The 24,941-nt window shown below is 42.6% G+C and overlaps 1 protein-coding gene across 8 annotated transcripts in view; it reads right to left on the reverse strand.

The window, feature by feature from the left end:
• The window catches only part of SYTL2 (synaptotagmin like 2), a 119,144-nt gene that overhangs the window by 25,826 nt on the left and 68,377 nt on the right, over nucleotides 1-24,941 (reverse strand). For 4 of the 8 annotated variants that reach the window (XM_061120025.1, XM_061120015.1, XM_061120020.1 and 1 more), the window contains exon 1: nucleotides 2,175-4,535. In XM_061120025.1, the coding sequence (XP_060976008.1) occupies nucleotides 2,175-4,212 (2,038 nt within the window). In that variant the 5' untranslated portion in view covers nucleotides 4,213-4,535. The other 4 variants (XM_061120045.1, XM_061120037.1, XM_061120051.1 and 1 more) reach the window with 2 other exon arrangements.

Here is a 24,941-nt window from a genome sequence, read left to right on the forward strand (position 1 = left end):
TGAACATGGTAATTGATGAAGATCTCCACTCAGCGAAGGCTGGAGCCAAAGAAATGCAGCAGGCCAGGCCAGGCCCTTAGGTGTGGTCAGGTGAGGTCATCACACTGAGTCACAGCCTAGAAGGGAGAATTCTGCAGGTAATCGGAAATGGAAGGGAGAGAGCAGCAAAAAAAGAGAAAATTAAAAAACAAACCCCACAGCAGTTCAAGGTATCTGAGGGCAAGTTCCAGCCCTGCACCTTGTTCCTGGTACTCAGCCATCACTGTGGAAACACGTTGCTCCTAAGAGGGCAATCTATGCCCACTTGCGGCACTTTCTTGCTACAAATCTTACTGGAGCCTGCTGCGTGGACTGCCAATTAGGAAATTCTAATTCTTTCCAAGAGGAAAGCTTGCTTGGATGTCTCAGAGGTACTCTCTAAACCCCAAAAGTTCTTTAAAACACATCTTTGGAATCTGAAAATTCTATCGTTGATCAGGGAGAATAAAATCAGATTCTGAAACACTGTCTGATGGGTAACGCTATCTCTATGCAACTCATTTGATTAAAGAATATAAGAGGAGATGTAGCTTTTTATTAAGAAAATCTAGGGAGAACTGAAGTACAAAGACAAACTTAGCACCACTTGGGATTATCAAATTAATCCCAGTTTTAAAAACTATATCATCCTTTATGTCAGCATTACAGAAATCAACTCATTAACCAATCGGTGAAAAACTTCAAAATGCTCACTGGAGGTGTTTCTCCAGCTTTCTGCATTAGAACAAATGTTTCTATCTGAAAAATCAGAGTCAGAGAAATCTTTTTTCTTCCTTTTTCTGTAGTCTCTTAAACAGTGATGCCAGAATCAATTCAACTTGACTTGTTTTTGCAGAGTTTTCTTTGTTTGTCAGGAGAGGAATGGGTTGCCTATTTCTTGGCATATTAATTGTTTCAGGAGCCTCTTTGAAACCAGGCTCCTGAAAAGCCCTTTCTTTGAACCACTGCAATCCCACTTTCACTATCCCTCTCCTCTGGGGGGTTTATAGTTCCAGTGGTCCCTACTTCGTGATCCACGGAAAGTTGTGAGGTTCCAGGGATCTCAACCCCACTTTCAGAACCACAGAGATCTGATAAGCCAGTCACAGCCTTGTCTCTTCCCAACACTCTATCACGTAGGTTGACTTGAGATTTGAAAACATTACTCTTAACGTTTGATTTCCAAGGCCTCTGAGGCTGACCAGTAAAAAGGGGGCCTGCTTTGACTCTAACGGTTCCTTCTCAGGACTTTCTTCCTTCACTGACACTTGGGGCTGATAAGAAGGACCGTTAGATGTTTCTTTAAGGAGTCTCTCCAAACCAATATCAAGAGCACTCTCAGTAGTTGATGGCGCCTCAGACTTTTCTACTGTCTCTTGTATTTCCTTAGGATGGAATTCAGAAGCAGCCTGCCTGGGCACCTCAGTAACACCCACTAACTCTGATGGATAAAGACCCCTTGTTATCACTGGCATATTTTGCGCTAGGGGTTTCAGTTGTTTCCTTCAGTAGTTCTTCTAAGGCAACACTGAATTCAAGGAACTCTGATTTAGGCTGAATAATCATTTCTCTCACAATTCCTGTCACTTCCTGAGGTAACTCTTTGCCATACCGAGCAACAGTACAAGCAGATGAGCTAAGGGTTTGGTCTGATGGAGACATCTGGGCAGCTAAATAAGATCCCATTTTATGAGTTTCATCAGAAACTACACTGAAGGAATAAAAATCCTTTCTGTCTGAAGCTATGCTGTTCACTGTTGTCTGTGGTGGGATAACTCTCAGAGAATTTGGGGCGCTACTGTCTACCTGTACACCTTTAGGAAATTCTGTTTTTACTTCTCCAGAAACTACTTCCAGCCCAGTTGGATAACTCAACCAAGCTTCTCTAAGTAGCTTTTGTAATATAGCTTTTACATCATTCAATGCAGGTCTGGGTGGAAGAATAACTTTTTCTATAGTCTCTGAAACTTCCCTTTGAGAAAGCAGTGTCTTATCCTGAGGAGAAGGATGGGCATCCCTGGGAGAAGGCATATCTTGGGGAGAATGGACCACATCCCCGGAAGAACCCTTTCTGTGGAGACAGGAAGGTTGATCCAGGGGATGAGAGCCTTCTGCAGCCGTCTGGAACAAGTTCTCTGGGTTCAGCTGGCACTCACCACTTTGAGCTTCCTGGGAGAGAGTAATGTTTCCCCAAATTTCTGTCCCCTCTGGAAAGGAAGCCATTTTTTCTCTCTCATCAGCTGACGTGTTCTGACTCTGCTCTATCCTGTTTTCATCATCGCTACTCTCTTCAGACTCTGAGTTGATCCCAGCGACGGTGGGTCCACATTTGGTTTGTGGGGGAGAGTGTGGGCTTCCAGTTGCTTCCTTCAGGAATTTGTCCAGACTAGCAGTCAAAGTGTTCAAATAGGGCTTTGGAGGAGCTACTGTTTTGTCTATATGATCATTACTGATCTCCTTAGGCCTTTTGGCTTCTTCCTCAGGATCAGCAAAATCTGTCTTCTGAGGCCATGTCCTATTTTCAGAAACATCTGGTTCAAACACTTGTTTTTCATGAACTTTTCCACCAGAAGGCTGGAGGACTGGTGATGAGGCTTCAGAAAGCAGCTTCTGTAAGCTGTCATTAAGTGTGTCTTTGTAGTCTTTAGATGAAACACCTGTTTTCACTATGGATTCTTGAATCTCTTCAAGCTCTTGGTCAGAGTTATTGTTCTCTTTTTTGAACAGCGGGGTAACAAAGCATTCAGTATTTTTCCCCATGTTTTCCTTTGATGACTCATATCTTGGCAACTGATGAGTGGACTTTCTGGGTGGTCTCCATGGAAATGTGGTGTCATCTGGCAACACCTGGAGTGTGCCCTTTGAATTTAATTTCTCTATTTCCTCTCTTGCCGGAATTTCTTTCTGGCTTAGAATCATCTCTCTCTCATGGGTACTGTTTCCTGATGATGTCACGTCACTGAATTCTTTGTGTTTCTGACTATTAAAAAGCACAGAGGTTTTTTGACTTGTTGTGGTGGTATTCTTCTCAATATTATCTTGATGGTTTGCATTGGTGCCTAAGTCCCAAAACCTTCTCAAATTCTCAAATTGAGAGTGATTATAGACTTGTTCTATATTGGGTTCATTCATTCTTTCTTGTAAGGACATAACTTTAAAGTTGGGATTCAGAGATCTGTCTTTCTCCAAAGAGGTATGCATTTCACTCCTGACATTTGAAGCATGTTGCAATGGTGGGAAAGTAATGTCCTTTTCAGAATGCAAACTGTCTGTCACTGGTAATCTTTTTAGAGGCTCAGTTGTCCTATTCTGAAAGAGAGACACTGTGCCTGACTGGTCAGCTGAACGATCATTTTTGGATCGACCTGATATTTGGGGCCTGGTCTCTTTAGCTTTCATTGAGGAATAAAAACCGGAGACATGGGCTGCTTGGCCATCGTTATCTAGGATTACTTGTTTGGCAGTGACTTGAGTATTACATTTACCACGGTCCATAGGTAAACTGTCCATGGACATCACAGGCTGACATGCTTTAGCAGAAGGTCGTTCCTGACTAAATGGAGATGTGGGTTCTTTATGAATGGCAGCTTTTGTACTTTCCCAAAAGGATATTCTATCACTCACTCTTTTGTATTTCTCTCTTTGTACTCGGTTCTGGGGAACCTCACCAGCTTCTGGTAACTGGACCTCAGGCTTCTTCCAAGGAGATTTACTGTTGGCAGCCCCAGGAGGTGACTCAGTATTCTCTGGTTCTAAAGAAGATTTTAGGATGGAAGTATCTCTTCCTTTGCTCTCGCTTTCTGCCTTTACGTGGGCTTTGAAACTCGGCTCTTGGATAAATGTGGAAGAGTCAAAATTTACTTCTGACTTTCTTGTATTTTTTTCATCAACATGAAGCTTGGGTTCTTCTTCACCTAAGCTGCCAGCATCCTTAATATTGCATAGAACTTGGTCTTCTGCATGAGATCCTTTGTGAACACTGTAGGAACAGTTATTGGCTGGAAGAAGTACCCCAACTGCTTTTCCTGTGTTTTTTGAACCATGGCTATAGTCTTTAGTTTTACTCTCTTGATTTGGATTGTAGATTTCAAATGGTTGCAACATGCCCGGACTTTCCTTCCCTTGTGGGGACAAATTAATAGATCTGGGTTTGATGTGCACATTGTTATCTTGGCAATATCCAGAGGGCAGCATATGTTCCTCTACCTGGAATGTTGAATCAGGTCCCACAGGTGTCAATTCAACTTTGGTGGGTAGTAGAGCCTTCAAACCATTTCCTTCTTGACTGGTGTCATCTGTCACCAAGGCAACAGCAATCTGTGGCTTGGAGTCTGTTTTTTCTTTGGGCTCTACTTCTTGTGGATATTGGAGAGATGCCACACTGTCATCTGAATGAGAGCTTCGGTTAAACCAGTCTAGGACTTTAGATATGGAATCATCAGTTGTCTTCCTTATATCAGTGGCATATGGACCAGAACGTGAGGACGTCTTAGCTTTTAGCGCTTGGTGTAGAGGGGGCTTACCTTGCTGATGGTCTCTAGAACTGCAGTCTGGCACCTGAGGCGAGTTGGGCTCAGTGCGAGACAGTTCATCTGCAACACAGAAATGCTTTTCTAAATAAGAAAAGAGAACACTTAAAGAATTGTCATTCAATCACATTATCTTCTAAAAAGGCACTTTGTATTTACACCTGCTCCACCGTTAGTTGTTTACATCAGCATTTATCAGGAGTTATAATATAAACCATCCTAATTAAGATATTCTACCAAAGATGCCCTATAATAGTAAAGGAAGGTAAATAGAGGCCCCTGAAATTATGAGGGGAATTTCTTACAAGTGTCTGTTTTATTCTAAAAATTCAAGTAGATTTTATATTCTGACCCATGCTACATTTTACATACAAATTTTTCTCAAAGCTTTGCATAAAACAGACACTCCAGGGAGATACCTCTTGTTGATTATCTACTGGCCCACTCATAAACCCTAAAGAGGGCTTATATTCAAGTTTGAGAAACACAGGATTTCCCTGGCATTCCAGTGGTTAAGACTCCAAGTTACTAATGCAAGGCATGTGGGTTTGGTCCCTGGTCAGAGAACTAAGATCCCACAGACTATGCAATGTGGCCAAAACCAAAACCGAATAGAACAAAAATAATTTTGAGTAACAAAGACTTACGCGATTTCAGGAGTTAGGAAAACAACGTTCAAGGAAGATTAAACAAGGAGTTCCTTCCAAACCATCAGAATGGCACAATGAAGATATTTGCATCCTGGGGCCTTACTCCTGATACACTGAGCCAGAATCTCTGAAGATGGGGCCCGGGAATCTTTCCTACTGGCTATCTCAGTGGTGGTTTTGTATACTGCAGTTTCAGACCATGGTCTCAAGGGCTCTTCCGCGATCCCCTACTTCCCTTCTATAATTTGCAACTTTGAAGGAAGTTTCTGTGAGACAAAGTAAAATGAGGACTGACAGAAAATGCGAATTCTACGTGTTGCCTGATGTTTGCTACCCCATGGCTAGGAGGCTAGAGAAGGGCCTTGAAGTTCTTTCTAAGCTATCCAGAAAGCAGGCCGAGACCTTTCTGAGCCTTAGGCACAGGCACGTGAGGGAACTCAGGCATTCTTTCCCTTTAGTTAATGTGGGTGTTTCAGCATTTCTCGCTCTTCCTTATAAATGCTAAGCTACATATATGTTCTTGAAAATTATGTGAGCTGAATTTTTATGAAATTGGCTACATTTCAAGTGCACCAGAGGAGATGCCAGTTAATAAAATTTTCTCTTTAATTTTATCAACTCTGGCTAAATATAAAACAACAAAGGCTTATATAATAACTGGCACATAGTGGATACTAGTTCCCTTTCATAACGACACATGACACTATTAAAAATATGTCAGTGATGGTGAAGCACCTTTGAGAGATCTTTAAGAGTTCTCTGTTAGGTTGTTTAATGGAAGACTAATGAGGGAAAAAAAATCTTGTTATATACTGTTCGTGAAAAAAGAAGTCTGGACAGTGTAAACATAATTCAAATGATATCCATTCCTGAAAATTATTGAAAGGCCCTACAATGAAACATTAGCAATAGTTGATATCACAGATGATCATTGTTTTATTTTGTGCATATTTCTTTTCAACTGTTTTTACACTTTTCAAATAAAAGTGTATTATTTTAAAAACAAGAACAGTTATTTATTTATTCTTTTGTTTTCTTCTGGTATAATAATGCGTATTTGCAAAGCAGAAATAGAGACACAGATGTACAGACCAAATGTATGGTCACCAAGGGGAAAGGAGGGGTGGGATGAAGTGGGAGCTTGGGACTGATGTATACACACTACTACGTGTGAAAATGGATAACTAATGAGGACGGACTGTATAGCATAGGGAACTCCACTCAGTGGAGGAAGGCGATCCCGAGAGGAGGGGATATATGTATATATTCAGCCGATTCACTATGCTGTATGGGAGACTCTCACACAACATTGTAAAGTAACTATACTCCAATAAATTTTTTTTTTTCAAATGAGTGTGATAGTGATTGTCCTAAAGCTCAGAGCTAAACTCGCATAATTCACACAATTAGAGTTTACCATTTTTCGGTTCTGATTTTCCTTTTATGCTCCATTATTCACTTGTATATATTTTTGTGGTAAGCAGGGAGAAAACGGGGCATTAGTGAATAAGCAGAACTTTGTTTATAAGCTTCAAGACTAGAAGGCCTGTCTGTCAATCAAAACGGGTTTACTGATGACGCCTTCTTCCCAGATTTCATGGTAAGTTAGATTTAAAAATCAGAAAGCATAAATAGCTAACAGAAAATTATAAAGGTAGTCTATGAGAAAGCAGGTGCACTTTGAAAAACAGGAAAGGTTTACCGATTTTTTTCTATGGATTATACCAAAAGAAAATATTACCAAAGAATTTTTTCATCTTTTAGACAAACATTTAAGTAAGCATCATCTAATTATTTGTTAGTGTTTACTCAAACTTCAGAAGTTTCCTTAAAATGAGTTCCTTTATATCTTTGAAGAAGCACCTGATAATTTTAAATTTTTAAAAAAATATTCTGCCTTTTTCAAATTATTTAAAATATCCAGGGAGAGGGGTAATGGAGACACTTTGTCTTTAAGAAGTGGATTGATCTGAATAAGTGTGAAAGAGTAGGACTGAGCAAAAGTGATTCAGGGTCAACACAACAATGACTAATAGGGGATGAGAAGAAAAATGATTTAGAAACTTGACTGCTGCTATATATATTTTTCTGACTACAGAAATTATCATAGGGTTGGATTAAGACTTAATGAAGATGAGAGAGAGTACATAAAATTGTTTTTCCCACTGTTTCTGTTTTAAAACACAAGAACTATGAAGTAATCATGTGGGTATCCGAAAGCAGTTTGAGGCATCCTCTGAGAGCTCTAAGATCTTCAAGAGAGGGCTAAATCAATGAGCTAGCGAGAAAAATCAGTACTCCCATTGCCTCTCAACTCACACCAACTGAAGGAGAAAGTTCCTTCAGAACATTTAATGTCTAGGAACAAACGATGAAGGCCCTGGGCAAGACATGGTATCAATACGAAGCTTTTTCCTAGTAAGAATTTAAAGTCTAGTTTCCCACCCTTTGAGGCTAAGAAAGTGAAGGTTCTCCTGAAATTAAAGAGAAACCAAAGTTTTGTTAAATGGGAATCAATAAATTTGCATTAGGTGAATAATAACATATTTACTCTACATAAAGGTATTGCTGTTCCTGCTGCTGCTGCTGCTAAGTCGCTCAGTCATGTCCGACTCTGTGCGACCCCATAGACGGCAGCCCACCAGGCTCCCCCGTCCCTGGGATTCTCCAGGCAAGAACACTGGAGTGGGGTGCCATTTCCTTCTCCAATGAATGAAAGTGAAAAGTGAAAGTGAAGTCGCTCAGTCGTGTCCAACTCTTAGTGACCCCATGGACTGCAGCCTACCAGGCTCCTCCATCCATGGGATTCTCCAGGCAAGAGTACTGGAGTGGGGTGCTATTGCCTTCTCCGATATAAAGGTATTAGCATATGTTTAATTTTCACTCTCGTATACAAACCTTGATTTAACTAAAAAAAAAAAAAATACTATAATCTGTTTGACTAAATAATTGACACACCTAAATTTGTTTAGGATGAAGTGTAATATGTGCCAGAAAGTGTGCTATTCTGGTTCTTTTAGTTATTGGTGATTGAGGACAACCTGCAAACCCATGAAGAAGCATAGACATTCCCCAGTGGCTTCTGCCTGAATTTCACCTGGAATACCTAGAAGGCAAAATGGGCTTCTACCAGGCTGCCTGGCTGTCCTGGCCATCCCAAGCCCACTGGGTCAGTTTTTATAGCCTGGTAGTGATGAATCTCTTACCAGCAGGGTTTTTGGACAATTCTGATGAGCTAGTTTTGTGTTCATTGATGGTGTGTGAATTCTCAGTGGACAGCGCTCTTGTAGTTAATACTTCTTTGGGAGAAGAGTGCTCATTAATTGGGAAGGAACCAGAAGTCGCTGGCTGACTTGTTTCATTTTTTGATGGACTTGGGCTTGAGGATGATGACTGAAAAGGCAAACCGTTTGTGTACTGGGAAGGCTGAGGGTCATTCCCAACCTCATCTGTGAGCCCTGCATCTTCTATTCCATTCTTCAACCTATCGGACTCTAAAACACTAAATTCTCCCACTTCCCGGCCGTGGACCAGCCCTGGACTCTGTGGCCGTTCATCCTTCACGGCAGAGAATCTCACATGCTTTAATGGCTCCAGTGAGTTTGAGGGGGAGTCGTCTTCTAAAGAGTGCTCCTTCTCAGAAATTCTCTCATGAATGGTTAGGCCCGGGGACACAATTTTGCTTTTGGGTTCAAAGTTCTGATGAAAACGCACAGTTTCTGAGTCTGTGCTACTGGAACTGGAATTGCGTTTCAGGATCCCTCTGGGAGCCCCTCTTGCGTTCAGGGAGTCTGTCCTTTGTCTAGGAAAAGGCTGGTTGTCATCTTGCTTTAAGTCCTGGGACTTGTAGAGCATTTTCCTGACTTTGGGGACTGGAGCCTTGATTGGGGACCCATTCTCAGGACCTGAAAGAGTCTGCTTTGGTTTCTCTAACTTTTGGCTTGAAATATTCAGGATAGATGACTCTTCTTTGGACTCTGACAACTCCCCTGAAAAGTAAAACATATCAGATGATATGCCAAATGGAGAGTAACGCATTAAAACACCTATCATAAACTTAATCTACATTTAGCAAAAAATGCTAAAATATTAAAAGATAATAAAGCTTGAAGGTTAAGTACAGACCTAATTAAAAACTCTAAAAAAATTCATGCATGAAGTTCACTGAATTTAAGATGGCTATGCTTTATATTCAAACTTTGTGGTATTTTATACTCAATAGAAAAAAAATTTTTTTAAGAAATTTCAGAAACTCCTTGAAGAGAGTAAAGAAAAAATACAAAAGTCACTTGAAAAAATTCATGTATGGAAACCAGAAAAATGAGCCCAGTTTTCTAAAAAGAAAATTTCAACACCTAAAATAAAAATTAATTTTGACAAAAAGATTAAAAAAAAAAAAACAGGTAACATGTTCCAGTGACTTCTATAAAATATTTTATGCTATATAAAATGTATCCAATGGAGAGGATAAACTACACTAATATTAAAACAGTATAATTGAAACTCCTAATTCTAGTGTTTAATTGTTAATTTTCTGTGGTCTATAGTCCATGGGGGTCACAGAGTTGGACACTATTTAGCAACCGAACAATAACAATTACAAATTAATTTTCTACCCCTTGTCCAGTCTTTAATGCCTGTGGAATCTTCTTAACAGTTGATTTTGAAGAGATTAAATTGTCTAATGTTTCTTCTTAATAGAATATAAGAATGGTAAAATTCTGTAAGAGGCAGACTTCAATCAGTTCAGCAACAAATCTAATCAAATGCTCCTGGGAGACTGAGCTGATAATTACAGATTAGAGGATTGTAACATTGTCAAGTGGTCTTGAGGCAAACTCTTAATTTTAAACAGAGAACTGTGTCTGCACAGTAGACATCCAATAAATAGTGTTCAAGGAATGACTGAAGGCCTCTGGTCAAAAAATTTCCCAGGTCGATGAGGGGGAACCCAAGGAATGGAGGTCACACAAGTGTCACCTCTGAGCCTGGAATGCATGAACTTCTGGTTTCTAAAATTTCTGCTTCCTTTTCTCGGGCAGGAAAATGGTGGGTATAGTAGAAAAATAAGAAAACCATCACAATTTTTCACTTTCCCTTGAAAGCTATTTTAGTTAAAGGAACTCTGAGAATTTCCCTTAGTCCACAGATAACAAAGATAAAAATATCTAGCTCAATAAAAATAATATTTACCCTCTTTTGAAGTCTGAAAGAAACCAGTCTTTCCATTTTTTGACTGCTCATTTTTGGTTTGTTGAGATAAGTGATCTTCTGGCAACATGGAGCTATTAAACGGATTCTTCCTTTGCTGGGGAAAAATATTGTTTATTAAATTCATTTTATATGTCATAACAGCAACTCAGTGTCAGCAAATGCTTATTATATGCAATAGTTAATAGTTTTAACCAGTAAACTCTATCTGGCATGTTTGAAAAATGATGGTCCTAGTTAATCCGGTCAGGAAAGAATCACCACATATATGCCATGCCAAAAAAAAAAAAAAAAATCAGGACAAAACTGTGTAAAATGTACTCAATTCTGGAGTCTTACAAAGTTAAACCAGACCAGGCATTCAAATCTAATCTCACAGAGGTGAGATTTTTACAGAGGCAAGAAAACCTGGGCCTGAACATATCAAAGAGGCGGTCGCAGGTCAGGGTAAACCTGAGGCTCTAATTAGGGCAGATTCACACCAGCGCTCTTTCTAGCATACGAGACTCACCGTAATGGGTTAAAGTCGTACTAAATATAATTGCAACTGACCTTTCCTATAAGGATTTAAAAGGTATCTTGAAGTGCTTCATAGTCACTAAGATGATCATTAATTCTAATGTCAGAAAGCATATCAATAAATAGAGTTCTGTTTTTCAATTGAAATATACTTGGTTTACAATTCTGTGTTAGTTTCAAGTGTGCAGCAAAGTGATTCAGTTACATATGTATTTTTCAGATTCTTTTCCCTTATAGTTTATTATAAAATATTGAGTATAGTTCCTTGTGCTATAGGTTATCTATTTTATATATAGTAGTGTGTATATGTTAATCCTGAACTAAATTATCCCCGCTCCAAGTATTTTTCTTTATGAATATAAGACTGAAAATCAATATTTGCTATCTGTAGTTTCATAAATTGAAAATCCTCTCTCACAAGCAGACTTCTGACAGGGATTCAGGAAGCCATGAATAGGAATAAGGACTGTCATGGAACTAACAAGCCACATGCCATATGCTTAAAAGCATATGAAGCAGCCCCCAGTAGTGTCAGACTTTTTATTCTTTAGGGTAAAAAGTCTAGGTCCACCAAAAGAGTGATTTCCTATATTAAATAGTAAAAATTATCTATATTTGATGGGGGAAAAGTACTACAAATTCCTCTTTTTCATGGTACTTTGATAAAATAAGAGAATGGCATTCTGGCCCCAAATGAGCTTTTCAAAGTCCAAGTTTCAATCTACCTTGGCTGGAGATATAGCTGACTTTCTTGTGTTTTCCTGGGATGCATCAATCATGGTGGACGCTGGATTTACCACGCTGGAACTGCAAAAGAAACAATAATTCAGAGAATAAAACCTTACCCTTTGAGGAAGCGTAAATCATGCCTCTGAAGCTAGAAGCTATTAAGGCAGGATAGGAGAGGAAGTTTGTAAAATCAAACTGTCAGGAAGGAAGAGGGAGTTGGAGTTGAGAGATGATTAAGCAGCAAAGCAAAGACAATGGGAAAACAGGTATGAAAGACAGGCCTGAGACAAGGCAAAACGACCCATCAGAAGCCCTGAAGATTTTATCACCATGCCAGGCACATAGCAGGTTCATGGTTGAAATTTGTACAAATAAACTCATCTCAAAGTCGGGACCTCATATCAGATACAGACGCTAGAAAGTGAGCAATTGTTCTCAAGAAGGGAACACCCTTGCTGAAATAAGGCTCCAAAGTGTTTTAAAGATTCTCTGGTCCAGGACTAGAATGGCACTGCTTAATCTAATTCAGGTAGAAAATAGCTAAAGCAGGACTTCCCTGGTGGTCCAGTGGTTAAGAATCCGCCTTGCAATGCAGGGGACATGGGTTCGATCCCTGGTGAAGGAACTAAGCTCCTGGATGCCACAGAGCTACTGAGCCCAGACAGTCCGTGCACCATCACGAAAGATCCACCCCCAATGCAACAAAGATCCTGGGTGCCGCAACTAAGATCTGACACAGCCAGATAAATGTTTTAAAAAAGAAAATAGCTGAAGTGAAGACTCAGGTGAGACAAGGGGTTGGGCAATGACAGAGAAGAAACAGCAGACCGAGGTGCTGTGCTGGGAGGATGGTGGACGGGGGCAACTCACGGGGAGCCCTCCCCCAACTCTCCAGGCTGGCCAGGTGAGTTCTCGTTCAAATACAAGAGGAGTGAGGCCAGGAGCGCAGTCAGAGGATGGCGGGAGGTCAGAAGCCTGCAGCTGGCCCAGGGGAGAGGGGAGGACTCTCCAGACCCTGGTTCCCTAGCCCAGGGGCCAGGCAGTCCTGGGGTGAGAATGCAGGGAGTGTTAATGGGGAAAAGCTGAGCTGAGCTGGCTCCCTCCTGAACCACCACTCCCACGGTGACTGAGTAAGAAGGACAAAGAAGGGCACAGTGGCCTTGGAAAGCGAGCAACACCACCTGCTCAGACTTTCTGCTACAGGCGCCCCGGCTCAAGGCAGAAGAGGTGAGGTCACTATTGCTTGAAAGCACCATGCCTCGTTAAACTCCACCCTGGTTAAACCCCTCGTGGCATCACAGAGTCAAGGACTTGGAAAAATACCCCAGAAGGGGCTGGCTTTTCCCCAGGAAGCTAAGGAACTGGGGGTGGGGAAGGGGAGCACTTTGCCCCGTGGCCAGAGAGCCTTGCCCAAGATTGCTGTCTCTACACTCGTGGGCTGGATGCTCTTGCTGCTTAATTTCCTTTCCTTCCCTCTTCCTTCCCTTGGACTGATGTTTCTATGGAGAGGGAGTCCCAGGAACAGGCTGAACACTTGAGGAAGCCATGCTTCCTCTTGTTACTTTCCTCACTGTTGCAGACAGGAATTACAGCAGATGAGGCAGATGTGTGTGGAATACAGTCTGAACACAGGGATGTGAGAACCTGGGGCAGGGGCAGGGTGGGGAGGGAAAGAGCAGGGAACAAGGGTGGGAACTTACAGTGCAGCCAGAATTAAGGCTAATATAAAAACACATGGCAGGTGGCCTCTGCTCTTGCAAGAGGTGAGCACAAACATGAATCAAGTTATCTATCAGCCAACAGGAAAAAAGGACCCTGGTCACCGACAGAACTCACAGTAAAAGCAGCCCACAGCTCAGGACCAGAAAGCCACGTCTCTTGAGTGTCACTTTAAGAAGCCAGCGAGCGATATGAGGAAGCTTGTAGCAGATGCCATGTTCATTTTCTCAGAGTGCTCTGTATCATCTCCCTTAGCTCAGACAGTAAAGAATCTGCCTGCAAAGCAGGAGACCCCAGTTTTGATCCCTGGGTCGGGAATATCCCCTGGAGAAGGGAATGGCCACCCACTCCAGTATTCTGGCCTGGAGAGTCCCATGGACAGAGGAGCCTGGAGGACTAAAGTCCGCGGGGTCACAGAGTGTCAGACACGACTGAGTAACTAGCAAATAAATCAGCCGCATAACTGCAGGACCTGAGAAAAGGCCGCCCTCCTCTCCTGCCATCTCCCTCCCTTCCCTCTCCCTCCCTGCAAGAACGAAGGACAAGCAGCGTCTCTGCAGCCTCCTCCCTCTGCCTCCTGGAAACCCCACTTCTGCAGTCCCAGCCACCACCCCAACCGCCCACGCTGCACATCATGTGGTCCCCGCCGCCCAGGGACGAAACCAACCTCTCCCTTACCAAACCCTACGCAGCTATGGATTTCATGCAGCCATATGATGAGCGATGCAACCTCACACCATGCCTACGAATCTTCTCTCTCACAGTAACCAGAGAGACCCCTCAAGAGCATCTGGGCCATCTTTCTCTTCCTTGCAATAGCGTGTAGAGTATCTGGGGTACAACTGGTGAGTGAGGGGCTGAACGGCTGAAGGCCAAGGGAGCCAGTGCTGGGAAGGCAGCGGCACACGCAGGTGACCGCGGTTTTTTGTTTTTGTTTTCTTTTCAATCTGTGGTTTGCCAAACTACAACGAGGCATATTATTTACGTCTTAAACAAGATGTCTTTGTTCCTGCTATTCAGAAAGCAACAGAGAGAAAGAAATGAGAAAGAAAGAAAGCAACCGAAAGCATGCATTCGGTGCACGTGATCAGACACTGAACTACCAGAAACATAGAGTATTCACTGGGTTCTCCGGTGGTCAGGATAAGCAGAAAACGGGGTGAGGGTGGGGTACTTAGTTAACTACAGTTCACACGTCCACCTAAGTAGAAAAAATTAAAACCAGAGTTTTATGCCTCGAAATGCTTCTGAAAAATGCAACTACTTCCTCGATTAAGCTCCGGCTTTGTGTCCCCTCAAGGAGTACAACACAGCAACCATCCTATTCTCAGCTGACCTTTGCAACATCCCTGTGCGGTATGTACCCTTCTCCCCATTTTACTAGCGAGAAAACTGAGGCTTAGAGAGGTTAAATTAGCGAAAGAGCTGGGAATGTGAACCAGGCGCCCGACCCTGACTCCAGAGACAGGCATTGGAAGGCTGGGCTCCACTCCACTGATTGCTCAAATTAGTAAAGCCGTGGTTTACGGCAAGAGGGCTGGAATGAAGACGGGGTGATTCTAACTTCCCGGTGACTCTCTCACCGTTGCTTCCTTTCCACCCCTCCTGACTCCTCCCTGACATCTGTATGAGCCTCACATTCGACCTCCGGACACTGAAGTTCCACTCTCCTCATCCTTTCGGCATTCCACCTCTAAGCTAGAATGGTCTGAAACAAGACTGGTCACATCCCTCTCTTGCTCGTTAGCTTTCTGGGATCCTCAGGAAGGAACTGGAGATGCTCCACCATCTGCACCCTGTATCCTCCCACCCCTCCTGCCCACTGACCTTCATGCCAAACCTGGCTCCCTGCCCCTCTCTGCAGTCCCCGCCAATCCACCCCCACCCCCCGCCCCTCCCCCAAATGTTGGCTCTGCTTTCTTGACCCACAGGCTCGCTCTCACCGCCAAGCCCGGTCCAAATCTCACCTCCCTTGTGGCGCTGCTTGCCTACCAGCCCGACGGCAGTGGGTCTCATTGTCTCAAATCTTATCGCACATTTTATTGGTACTTGGAACTGGAATTTGCTCCCTGCCTGGTGCTATTTGAAATCAGGTGATTAAATATTCATAAAGGGAAGCAATATTTTTCCTAAGAGAACACAGTCTCTCTATAGCCACGTACTGTGTCTTTTGTTTCTTACAAGCCCTCTCAAAGGGATGATTTCTATTCTTAGGGCGTGTCCTGTATAATATGACACTGAATACCTTCTACGTGATGCGTTCTTAACACTATACAGCAAGCCAAAGCTCACACCTTGAGCTCTGTAATTTCTGACCTCAGGCACCCATCAAAAACTACCTGCCATACTAGACATGCATGCGTGCGTGCTCAGCTGTGTCTGACTCTTTGCAACCCCGTGGACTGTAGCCGCCAAGTTCTTCTGTCCATGGAATCTTCCAGGACCCACATGTCCTCCTCCAAGGGATCTTCCCGACCCAGGGGCCAAACTCGCGTCTCTTGTACCTCCTGCATTGGCAGGCAGATTCTTTTAACACTGTGCCACCTGGGATGCCTCAATACTAGATATAGCACTTAGCCAAAAGTGGTTTACTTCTGTAAGAAGATTATTAAAATATTAGACTATGATATTGTTGTTAGAGTTTGGCTCTGAAAAGTATCTGCATTTTAACACAAGTCTTTGAAGACTTAAAAGAAGAAGAATGTTAGGTATTCTGGTCGGAACACATGGGGAAGAAGGCCTTCACAGCAGTCTTAGAACTACACCACCTGGGCAGTGAGACAGCCCATCTGCTTCTACATCCAGCCGTAAAGGACTTCCAAGCACATGCAACAACTTTTGAAGCTTTTAAACCTTAACCAGCCTTTCCCTCTAGAGCAGTTGAAAATGAATTCCCTGGCAGCCCAGGGGTTAGGACTCTGCGCTCCACTGCGGGGGGCATAGGTTTAATCCCTGGTCAGGGAACTAATATTTCACAGGCTGCATGGTGCAACCAAAAAACAAAAAAAGTAAGTAAAGCAGTTAAAAATAACAAGGGACATACTCTCTTCTGAGGTACGTTTCAGAATAAATATTAACTGTGTCTGGACTCGGAAGCAAATTTTTCAAGTGATTTTTCTCCCTGTGTTTCTTGCTGTTGCTGATTTCTCCCTTCGAACTGTGAATTCCTTAGATGTTAATGCTGTGCCTGGCACCCGGCATTGTGCTAACACGTGTCACACTCAGTGAGGCTTGAACACATGAAAAAAAACACACGAAGAAATGGCTCAGGGCTTGAGTGAAGCAGATTCATAAATATACTATGCCAGCCTTTTGAGTTTTTTTTTTTTAAGTAAAATATTACTTCTCTGGTTCTACCCCAGTTCATGCTACAGATTTATTTAACACAAACAATCCCATCCATCCATAAGGCACACTGATGTCAGAGTGAAACTATCCCTCATGACTAATTTGGGTATATCTAAGATTCTGTAGGATTAGCAGGATTCTTTTAAGAGCTCAATATGAGTGATTCTGTAGGGCAGGCCTCCAAGAAATGAAACATTCACATCCCTGGATTTGCAATTAGTTCAAGAACAAAAGATCAAATGCATTGTCCCATAGCTTGGCTCATCTCTACCCTGCCTTTGGGAGCAAGTGAAGTGCCTCACACTGATCTTATTATAGAGGGTTAAGGCAAGTAGCTAATCCCTCTGCAAGAGGGAGATAGATATATACAAACAAAAGCTTTCCAGGAAAAACAGCATTAGTGGAAAAAACAATACTATTTCAGAGCTGAAGACATGGTGTTAATTGGTTGGTTCCCATTCAACACAGGGTAAAGGAGAGGGGTGTCAGAAGTGAGCATCATGGAAGCACAGGCGATGAAGCTCAAAGATGAGCATTTTTGGTTCACTATGATAACTTACTACGAAATAGCACTTTAATTCTACCAAAAACAAAGAAAGGTGGGGGTGCACAGTTTTTGCTTGCAAGAAAGATCATCACTTTCACAGCATTTCATAGGAAAATTCCCAGAGGAAAATTTGTCATGGAAAGAAACACCACAGTACAGTCTTTATCCTATTCTCCCTGAACTCATTTTGGAGACGTTCTCCAGGGATATTTTTGATTAATGGGCATCACAACACCTGCAGCAGCCAAGCTCCCTCCTACCTCCATGCCTTCTACTTCTCCATCCTGAATGCTCCTTACTTGTGGTTGTCCAAATTTGAGAATAGCCCTCAAAGTCTCCTCCAGCTTTTATAATCACCAGAGCTCATGGTGATATGTCTGAAGCGAGGCAGTCTTGGCAAACCAATAAAACCTGGATGTTATCAATGCCATTCTTACCTTGTAGCTTAAAGTTTTTCTTGCTGTCTTAGTCTCTTTTTCTACTGGATCCCTGGGGTCCAAAGAACTTCATTCAATTATTTATTACTCATTTGTTTACCCATTAACCCCTCTTTCACCATTATTCTCTATTTAATAATTCATTATATCATCAACTATACTCAGTCAATCCATCTCTCACTCTCCATCTATTTTTCTCTTTTTAAAAATTTAAAAATATATTTTCCCATATATTCCTCATTCATTTGTTTATTCCACAAGACATTTTTTGGGCACTGTTGTCTGTTTCAGGAAGAGAGTGGTGAACAAAATGAAATGCAATAGTAGACAAAGTCTTTTTCCTCATGCAGCTGAGGGGAGGGGACAACAAACACACAAAAATGAATATGTAATATAATGTCAGGTAGCAATAAGTGATGGACGACAGTAAGACAGGGAACAACATTCATTCACTTGGTCCATAGATACCAAGTACCTACTATGTGCTGGATATATTCTTAGAAGCTTGGGGGATGGTGGAGAGCGAGACCCAGGTCTTCAACCCAAGAGAGCAACACAGTGATACCTAGTCCTGGGAATCTGGATTATTAAAAGTTCCTTGGGCAATTATAACATACAGGTCACAGTTGAGAACTTCTCTTCCCTGGTGGTTGAGACAGTAAAGAATCAGCCTGCAATGCAGGAGACCGAGGTTTGATCCCTGGGTCGGGAAGATCCCCTGGAGAAGGGAATGGCTACCCACTCCAGTATTCTTGCCTGGAGAATTCCACAGACAGAGGAGCCTGGTGGGCTATAGTTCATAAGGTCACAAAGAGTCGAATACAACTGACTGACTAACACACGTGCTCATGCTAAAAGTAGTAGTTGGAACCAGACTGTGAAGAGCCTTGAATGTAGACCAAAAGGCTAGACTCACTTTTAAGTCACAAGGAACCACCAAATGACTTTATGATCCAGTTTACTTTTTAGAGCCACAATCTGGTAACTGTGTATACAACAGGTTCAATTCAATAAGGACATTATAACAGAAATTTAGGTGAGAGATGGTGAAATCCTAATTAAGGGAATGGAGAAAAGAGGAAACATCCAAAAGAATTTTAGAGATGAGTTTAGAAGAAATTTGAAGTGTTGATAGAACACTCAAGAGATAACTAGCAATTGGTAACTGCAATACATCCACTATGTTAGACCCTTCCAGATGCCAAGCCGAGCCAGACTCACACGTCAATCCCTCTGCCTGTCCTGTCCTCTCTCATCATCTCCCTAACAGAATCCTTCTTGTCCTTCAAGAAATCCCTTAAATATAATTATTTCTGGAATAAATTCCTCAAGGACAGGGATCATATCTTATTCCACTTTGAATTTCTAGCTACCATCTTGTGCACAACAAATACTCAACAACTGTTGACCAACTGACCGAATGACTACATGGAGAAGGAATTTGCAACCCTACAGAATGATTTATTCTACTAGGTGCTAGCAAGATGCTAAATCAGCATTTTTCAACCAATTGCAAACAAGGATATTTAAACACTTTATTTCCAAGAAATATCCTAAAAGTAAACTGAGCCAACATAGGCATTAATGGCTCTATCCTCACTATTCATACCTCTTTCTCTTTGTCCTATTTTTCTCCACCTCTCACTCTTAGACAGCCTTTCAAGTGGTTTCCTATTTCTTCTGCCTGTGGTTCAGGCTGGCACACAGTACCCCCTGTTACTTCTGCTCCAACAATAGCAGTCATTGACCTATTACTGACTGTCATCTGTTACTAGGCCTGGTTTATACACAGTCAGAGGAGGCTACCACTTCCTTCATGTGATGCCCACTGCCTCTAAAGTACCCTCCTTTGCACCTAGGAACTTGCTCTCTGGGTTGAAGGTTCTGAACCTTATCAGGATACATTCTCAGGGTAATTCTTTAAGCTTTTAGAAACAACCAAGAAAAGGAAAGAAGCTCAAAACTGTCATCCACACTGGCTTAACTTATTAAAAATTTAAGTAAGCCTTAGGGTAGAATGCAGGTTAGAACCTTTCCAAGGAGAAAGGAGGAGGCCACAAGGGAACTGAAGGATGTGGGAGGGCAAAGAGTGTGGGAGGAGAAACCAGGAGAAGAAAAGAGTTGGGAAGCTTAGAACACACTTGAGAAACTCTTGCTTTTGTTTTTCATTTTTTTAGAGGTCTGGGCTGACCCTGTTTATGGCCATATACCCATCCCAGCATTCTTGCCTAGAGAACTCCATGGACAGAGGAGTCTGGCAGGCTAGAGTCCATGGGGTCTCAAAGAGTTGGATACAACTGAGCAACTAACGCTCTCACTTTTTACTTTCAACCAAGATGATATAAGCTACCAGAGGGACCAGTCCTCAGAGAGATAATCTTAGTGGAAGAGATTGGAGAGACAGAGGGGAATTTAAAACAGGTCAGTCCACTTCTGGGCTCCTTCAGACCAAAGCAGCACCAATAGTGGGGACAGGTAAGGCCCTGGTCAGTCGAGAGGCTACCAGACTCTCCGTGATCCCCTAAGCACCCAAACTTTTTTTCAGAGAACATGTCATCTCAAATAATAAAGGAGGGGCTTCTCATCCCAGAGCAGGCCTACCTCTATAACCAGGAAACACACATTAATCCTGGTTGGGGAGGTAGGATCTGATGCATATGAAATTTCTCACATTTCCATCCTCTGCTCCCCATCATGGCTCAGCCATGTCTGGGGGATTATTGTGTGCCTGTCCCACAATTATTTGGGGGGAGAGACATGATGTGCTATCAAAGTGCAGACCATTGTACCAGGGCCAGTATGTGAACTGTGTGTTACTGGTTTCCAACAGGTACAGACATCAAAAGTATGCATTTGGAATCAGTTACAGCAATTTGCTGAGACACCACAGTACACCATCAGTGGGCTTATGTTTTGCATGCCCTTTTTGTTATCTGTATTTCACGTTCCGAGTATTCACTTTTATTATATTTTATTAAAGGGCTCAATCTGTGATAACTAGAAATAGAAAACACTTAAATCCCAAACACCAGTCCTTCCCACTGTTTGTGCCAGTACGACCCTGCTGAATGAAGACCAATAGCCAGAACTAGAGCTGAGCGCGCCTGGAGTTTTCTTTGCCTTTCGAAAGAGAACCTCATCCCCTGCTCCCCTCTGTTCATCAGAGCCCTCTCTGCCTCCTCAGGCTACAGATGCAAACAAGACCAGTTCCAAAGGAACATAGGTAGCTTCTCATGCTTGAATACACGTTGAATACCCACACTGAGTTAATTACTCACAAACAGAAGCGCTCAGAATTGTGCCCACAACAGAAGAAGGACTCTTTCCCCAGAGCTTATTAGGGGAAAAAAAAAAATCCTTCAGAAACTGCAATACCCAGTCAGGATTGCCTCACACTCCCGGACTCCTGACTAAGAAAATATTGACAGGTATTGAGTCATTCTATTGAAGTTCATTTAGTCTAAAAGTACAGGCCCCAAAATATACTTCACACACCCAGTTCCCAAAGGTTAAAGTATCGGTGAGAAGCATGCTGGAACCTGACGCTGAGTGAAGCAGGAGTTTCTGACACAGAGAGAAGGAAGTAAATAACAGCTCCTGCTACACCTCTGGGTGCTCACCGCTCAAGCCACGTAACGAGCAAAGTATGCCGGACACATCAAACATGCTTCTTCCTGTCTTCTTGGCCTACCTCATCTGTGTTATAACAACATGTTAAGTTGCTCAGTCATGTTCGACTCTTTGCGACCCCAGGACTGTAGCCCGCCAGGCTCCTCTGTCCATGGAATTCTCCAGGTAAAAATATTGGAGTGGGTTGCCATCCCCTTCTCCAGGGGATCTTCCTGGCCCAGGGATTGAACTCGGGTCTCCTGTGTTGCAGGCAGATTCTTTACCATCTGAGCCATCAGGGATTCCCAACCTAATATAAGGCCACCTGCAGATTGCCAAGTTTCTTTCTTCCTGAGAAATGCCAAGTGGTACCCATACCTCTCGGTACCTCTTGGTTGCATTTCATCTCATATCACCCTGGTGAGACAGCTTGGTCCTGTGGTACATACAGATGAAATCTCAAAGATGTGTCTGAGGTCATCCAAGAAATGTAACCAATAACAGAGACACAAGTGTGGACACTATTCACAGCCTCAAATTGGGAAAGGTAGGTGGGTACCCACCAGGCCATGTGGTCGTAAGGAAACTCAGTCAAGCTCTAAGGGCCATGGCACCTTGGTCCCTTAGGCCATTTAAGATGAAATGAGTTCCTGGGAAAAGGAAAAGAAGTCCTTCTCTATCTCCTGGAGTTTGCTCAAACTCATGTTCATTGAGTTGGTGATGCTGTCTAACCAGCGTCTCATCCCCTGCCACCCCCTTCGCCTTTTGCCTTCAATATTTCCCAGCATCAGGGTATTGATAGATCATCACAGATCATTCTGGGTGGGAGCAGGGGGGATATGGTGCCACCTACCACCTTAGAAAACAAAGTGAGTCCTCTCTAAACGGGAAATGGATAAACAACAGGTACCTTAATAGACTCAGTATTCCATTATCCATATAACATAATACTTATATTTGACTCTGAAATGCCTGTTGGTGCCTATAGAACAGACCCACTCTCTCACCCACAAATTATATTGATAACATCCCCATTTCCCAGGTGTCTCAGCCTTGGACCCTGACTCAGTGACTGTCCCATCAGCAAATTTACTGACTTCATTGAAGTTGGAGATTCTGATTCAATTGTCCTCACTGAGGAACTAGAGATAAAATGTAATTGCCCTTCAACCAAAGGGTAACAACTACACCTCCAATGGGCAGATACCAATGGGAAGATCCTTAAATATCTAAAAACAAGTCATCTTGGTTGAAAAAATTGGAGGCAACGTAGCCTCATAATCAGGTATATCATAGGAAGGATGTACAAAGGTGCATTTTGATTGGTCAGGTGATAAGATAAATGGAAAACACACAAAAGAAAGACTGAAATATTGAGGACAATCGGCATCCTTAAGAGGTGTCTGTTCAGTACTTACCATGTACCAGGTATTTTATGTACTAATTCTCATCAGAAACTGTCTTATACAGTATGACTCCTATCTATAGTTAGGAAAAGAGATTCAGGGAGATTAGATGACTTGCCCATGGTCAAATAGCTAATAAATGGCAAATTTAAGATTGTAATTCACGTCTGCTTGCTTTTTGTGCTTAAACTTCTTCTATTGCTCCAGGCTGTAACAATTTGATCATCATTCATTTCTTTCTCTTTTTTTGGCCACATTTGTGCAGCTTGTGGGGATCTTAGTTTCCCGACCAGGGAAGGAACCTGGGCCCACCGCAGTGTAAGTGACTAAGTCCTAACACTGGATCACCAGGGAATTCCCCATTCATCTCTTTCTTAAATGACTTATTCCTCTACATTCATTTTGGAGTACCTTTTTATTTACTCTGTGAAGAAACCCTTAGCACAAATAACAATTGGAAAAAAAAAAAAAAATAACAGCTCTAGTTGGTGCTGGAAGAAATCACCACTTGACATTTTAATTTTATTTAATATGCAGATTTGTTAGACATTCTGGAAGCTGAGAAAGAATACCGCTCAGGCTTTGTTCATATCAGGGCTCAGAACTCTCTCATCCTGCCCTCCTCCCCACACCCACGAGACCTGGCTGGCCTCTGCACACACACACACAGCAGGACCTAGCCAGGACCCCCACGTGCAGCAGCTCTCTCCGTGAGCTCGGTCTCACCTGGGGCTTGCTGGGGCTACATCTTCTTCCAGCTCTTCTACAGCACCGGTTAGCTCTGGGGGGAGGAAAGCATCCTTGTGGACGTTATTCACCCAGCTTTCCATTGCCCTGTTTGCTCTGTCCTTACTCTGCTCATCTGAAACAGGAAACAATAAAGGCAAGAAGGTTATCCATCTGTCTTCTCCACAACCTACAGCTTCTCACATCAGCTCTAAACTCTGGAATGTTCCTCTCCTCTGCCTCCTCCTCTTGCAGTCTCTACACAGCCAAATTCTACAAGTTCTCAAATGCTAGCTCAGATGCCAGAGCCCTCTTAAAACCTCTGTGACCCCTCTTCAGGAAATAATCTCTTTGGCCTCTGAACACCCACTGCTCTCTACCTGTACCTCTTGGATAATTAGCATCAGCTGAGTGATGACTAAGTTCAAGGTAAAGTGCTGAGTCCCTGTATAATCCTCTGAGGAGGTAAAAATTTTCCAAGTTTACAGATTTCAAAATTGAAGACCAAAGGGATCAAGAGACTTGCCTAAGGCCACATAGCCAGTAAGCGCCAGTAATACGTCCATCAGTGTTAAGAATTAAGATGAAGCAACATGGGCTTAGTCACTTCAGTTGTGTTTGACTCTTTGCCACCCCATGGACTGTAACCCGCCTGGCTCCTCTGTCCATGGGATTCTCCAGGCAAGAACACTGGAGTGGGTTGCCATGCCCTTCTCCAGGGGATCTTCCTGACCCAGGGATTGAACCCAGGTCTCCTGCATTGCAGGCAGATTCTTTACTGTCTGAGCCACCGAGGACTCCCAATTTTCAAATACATTCATAGGTCTCTCTACTCATAAGTCTACTTTCTTCAGCTGCAAAATGGAGCCCTCGGTATAACCCACGGGACACTTCAAGATTTCTGAAGTTCTGGGTGGTTTTGGGAGGGTGCATGTCAGAGCTGGGATTTCAGCCCTTCTGATGCAGAGCCACGCTCCTTATAGATGGGGTCTGACTCCTTATGATGAGCTATGCAGTGCTCGTAGCCTGTTGATGACCTTAGGCAAGTTACCTCACTTCTCTGAGTTTTACATATTGCATATATATAATGAGGATAATAATGCCTACCTTACAAGATTGCTACTACAATTAGAAATATTAGGGAACAAATGCCTGTAATATATTAGATGCCGAAGAGGTAATTTCCTTATTGAGAACAGGTTAGAACTAGACAGGGGCTAGTTCTCAGGGGTAAAGGTTTACACTGACTAGTGCGGAGTTAATTAGAGAGAAGGCACCTGGTAAATATTTAATGAACTCAACAGAATTCTAAAGAAGCCTCCAAAATGCTGTCTCTACAGTCCCTTAAATGATGTACTTGGTTTTTAAGGAAGTACCAGGTGTCATGGTCATTGAGCAGGAAGGCTAATCTCTTCCTGTTACTCTACTCAGGAGAAAAGGTTCTGAATTTTTAGTTAAGAGCCAAAGAAAGAGGAGATGGTAGATCCCTGATA

Source organism: Dama dama, chromosome 2 (genome assembly GCF_033118175.1).
Source record: "Dama dama isolate Ldn47 chromosome 2, ASM3311817v1, whole genome shotgun sequence".
NCBI lineage: Eukaryota > Metazoa > Chordata > Mammalia > Artiodactyla > Cervidae > Dama > Dama dama.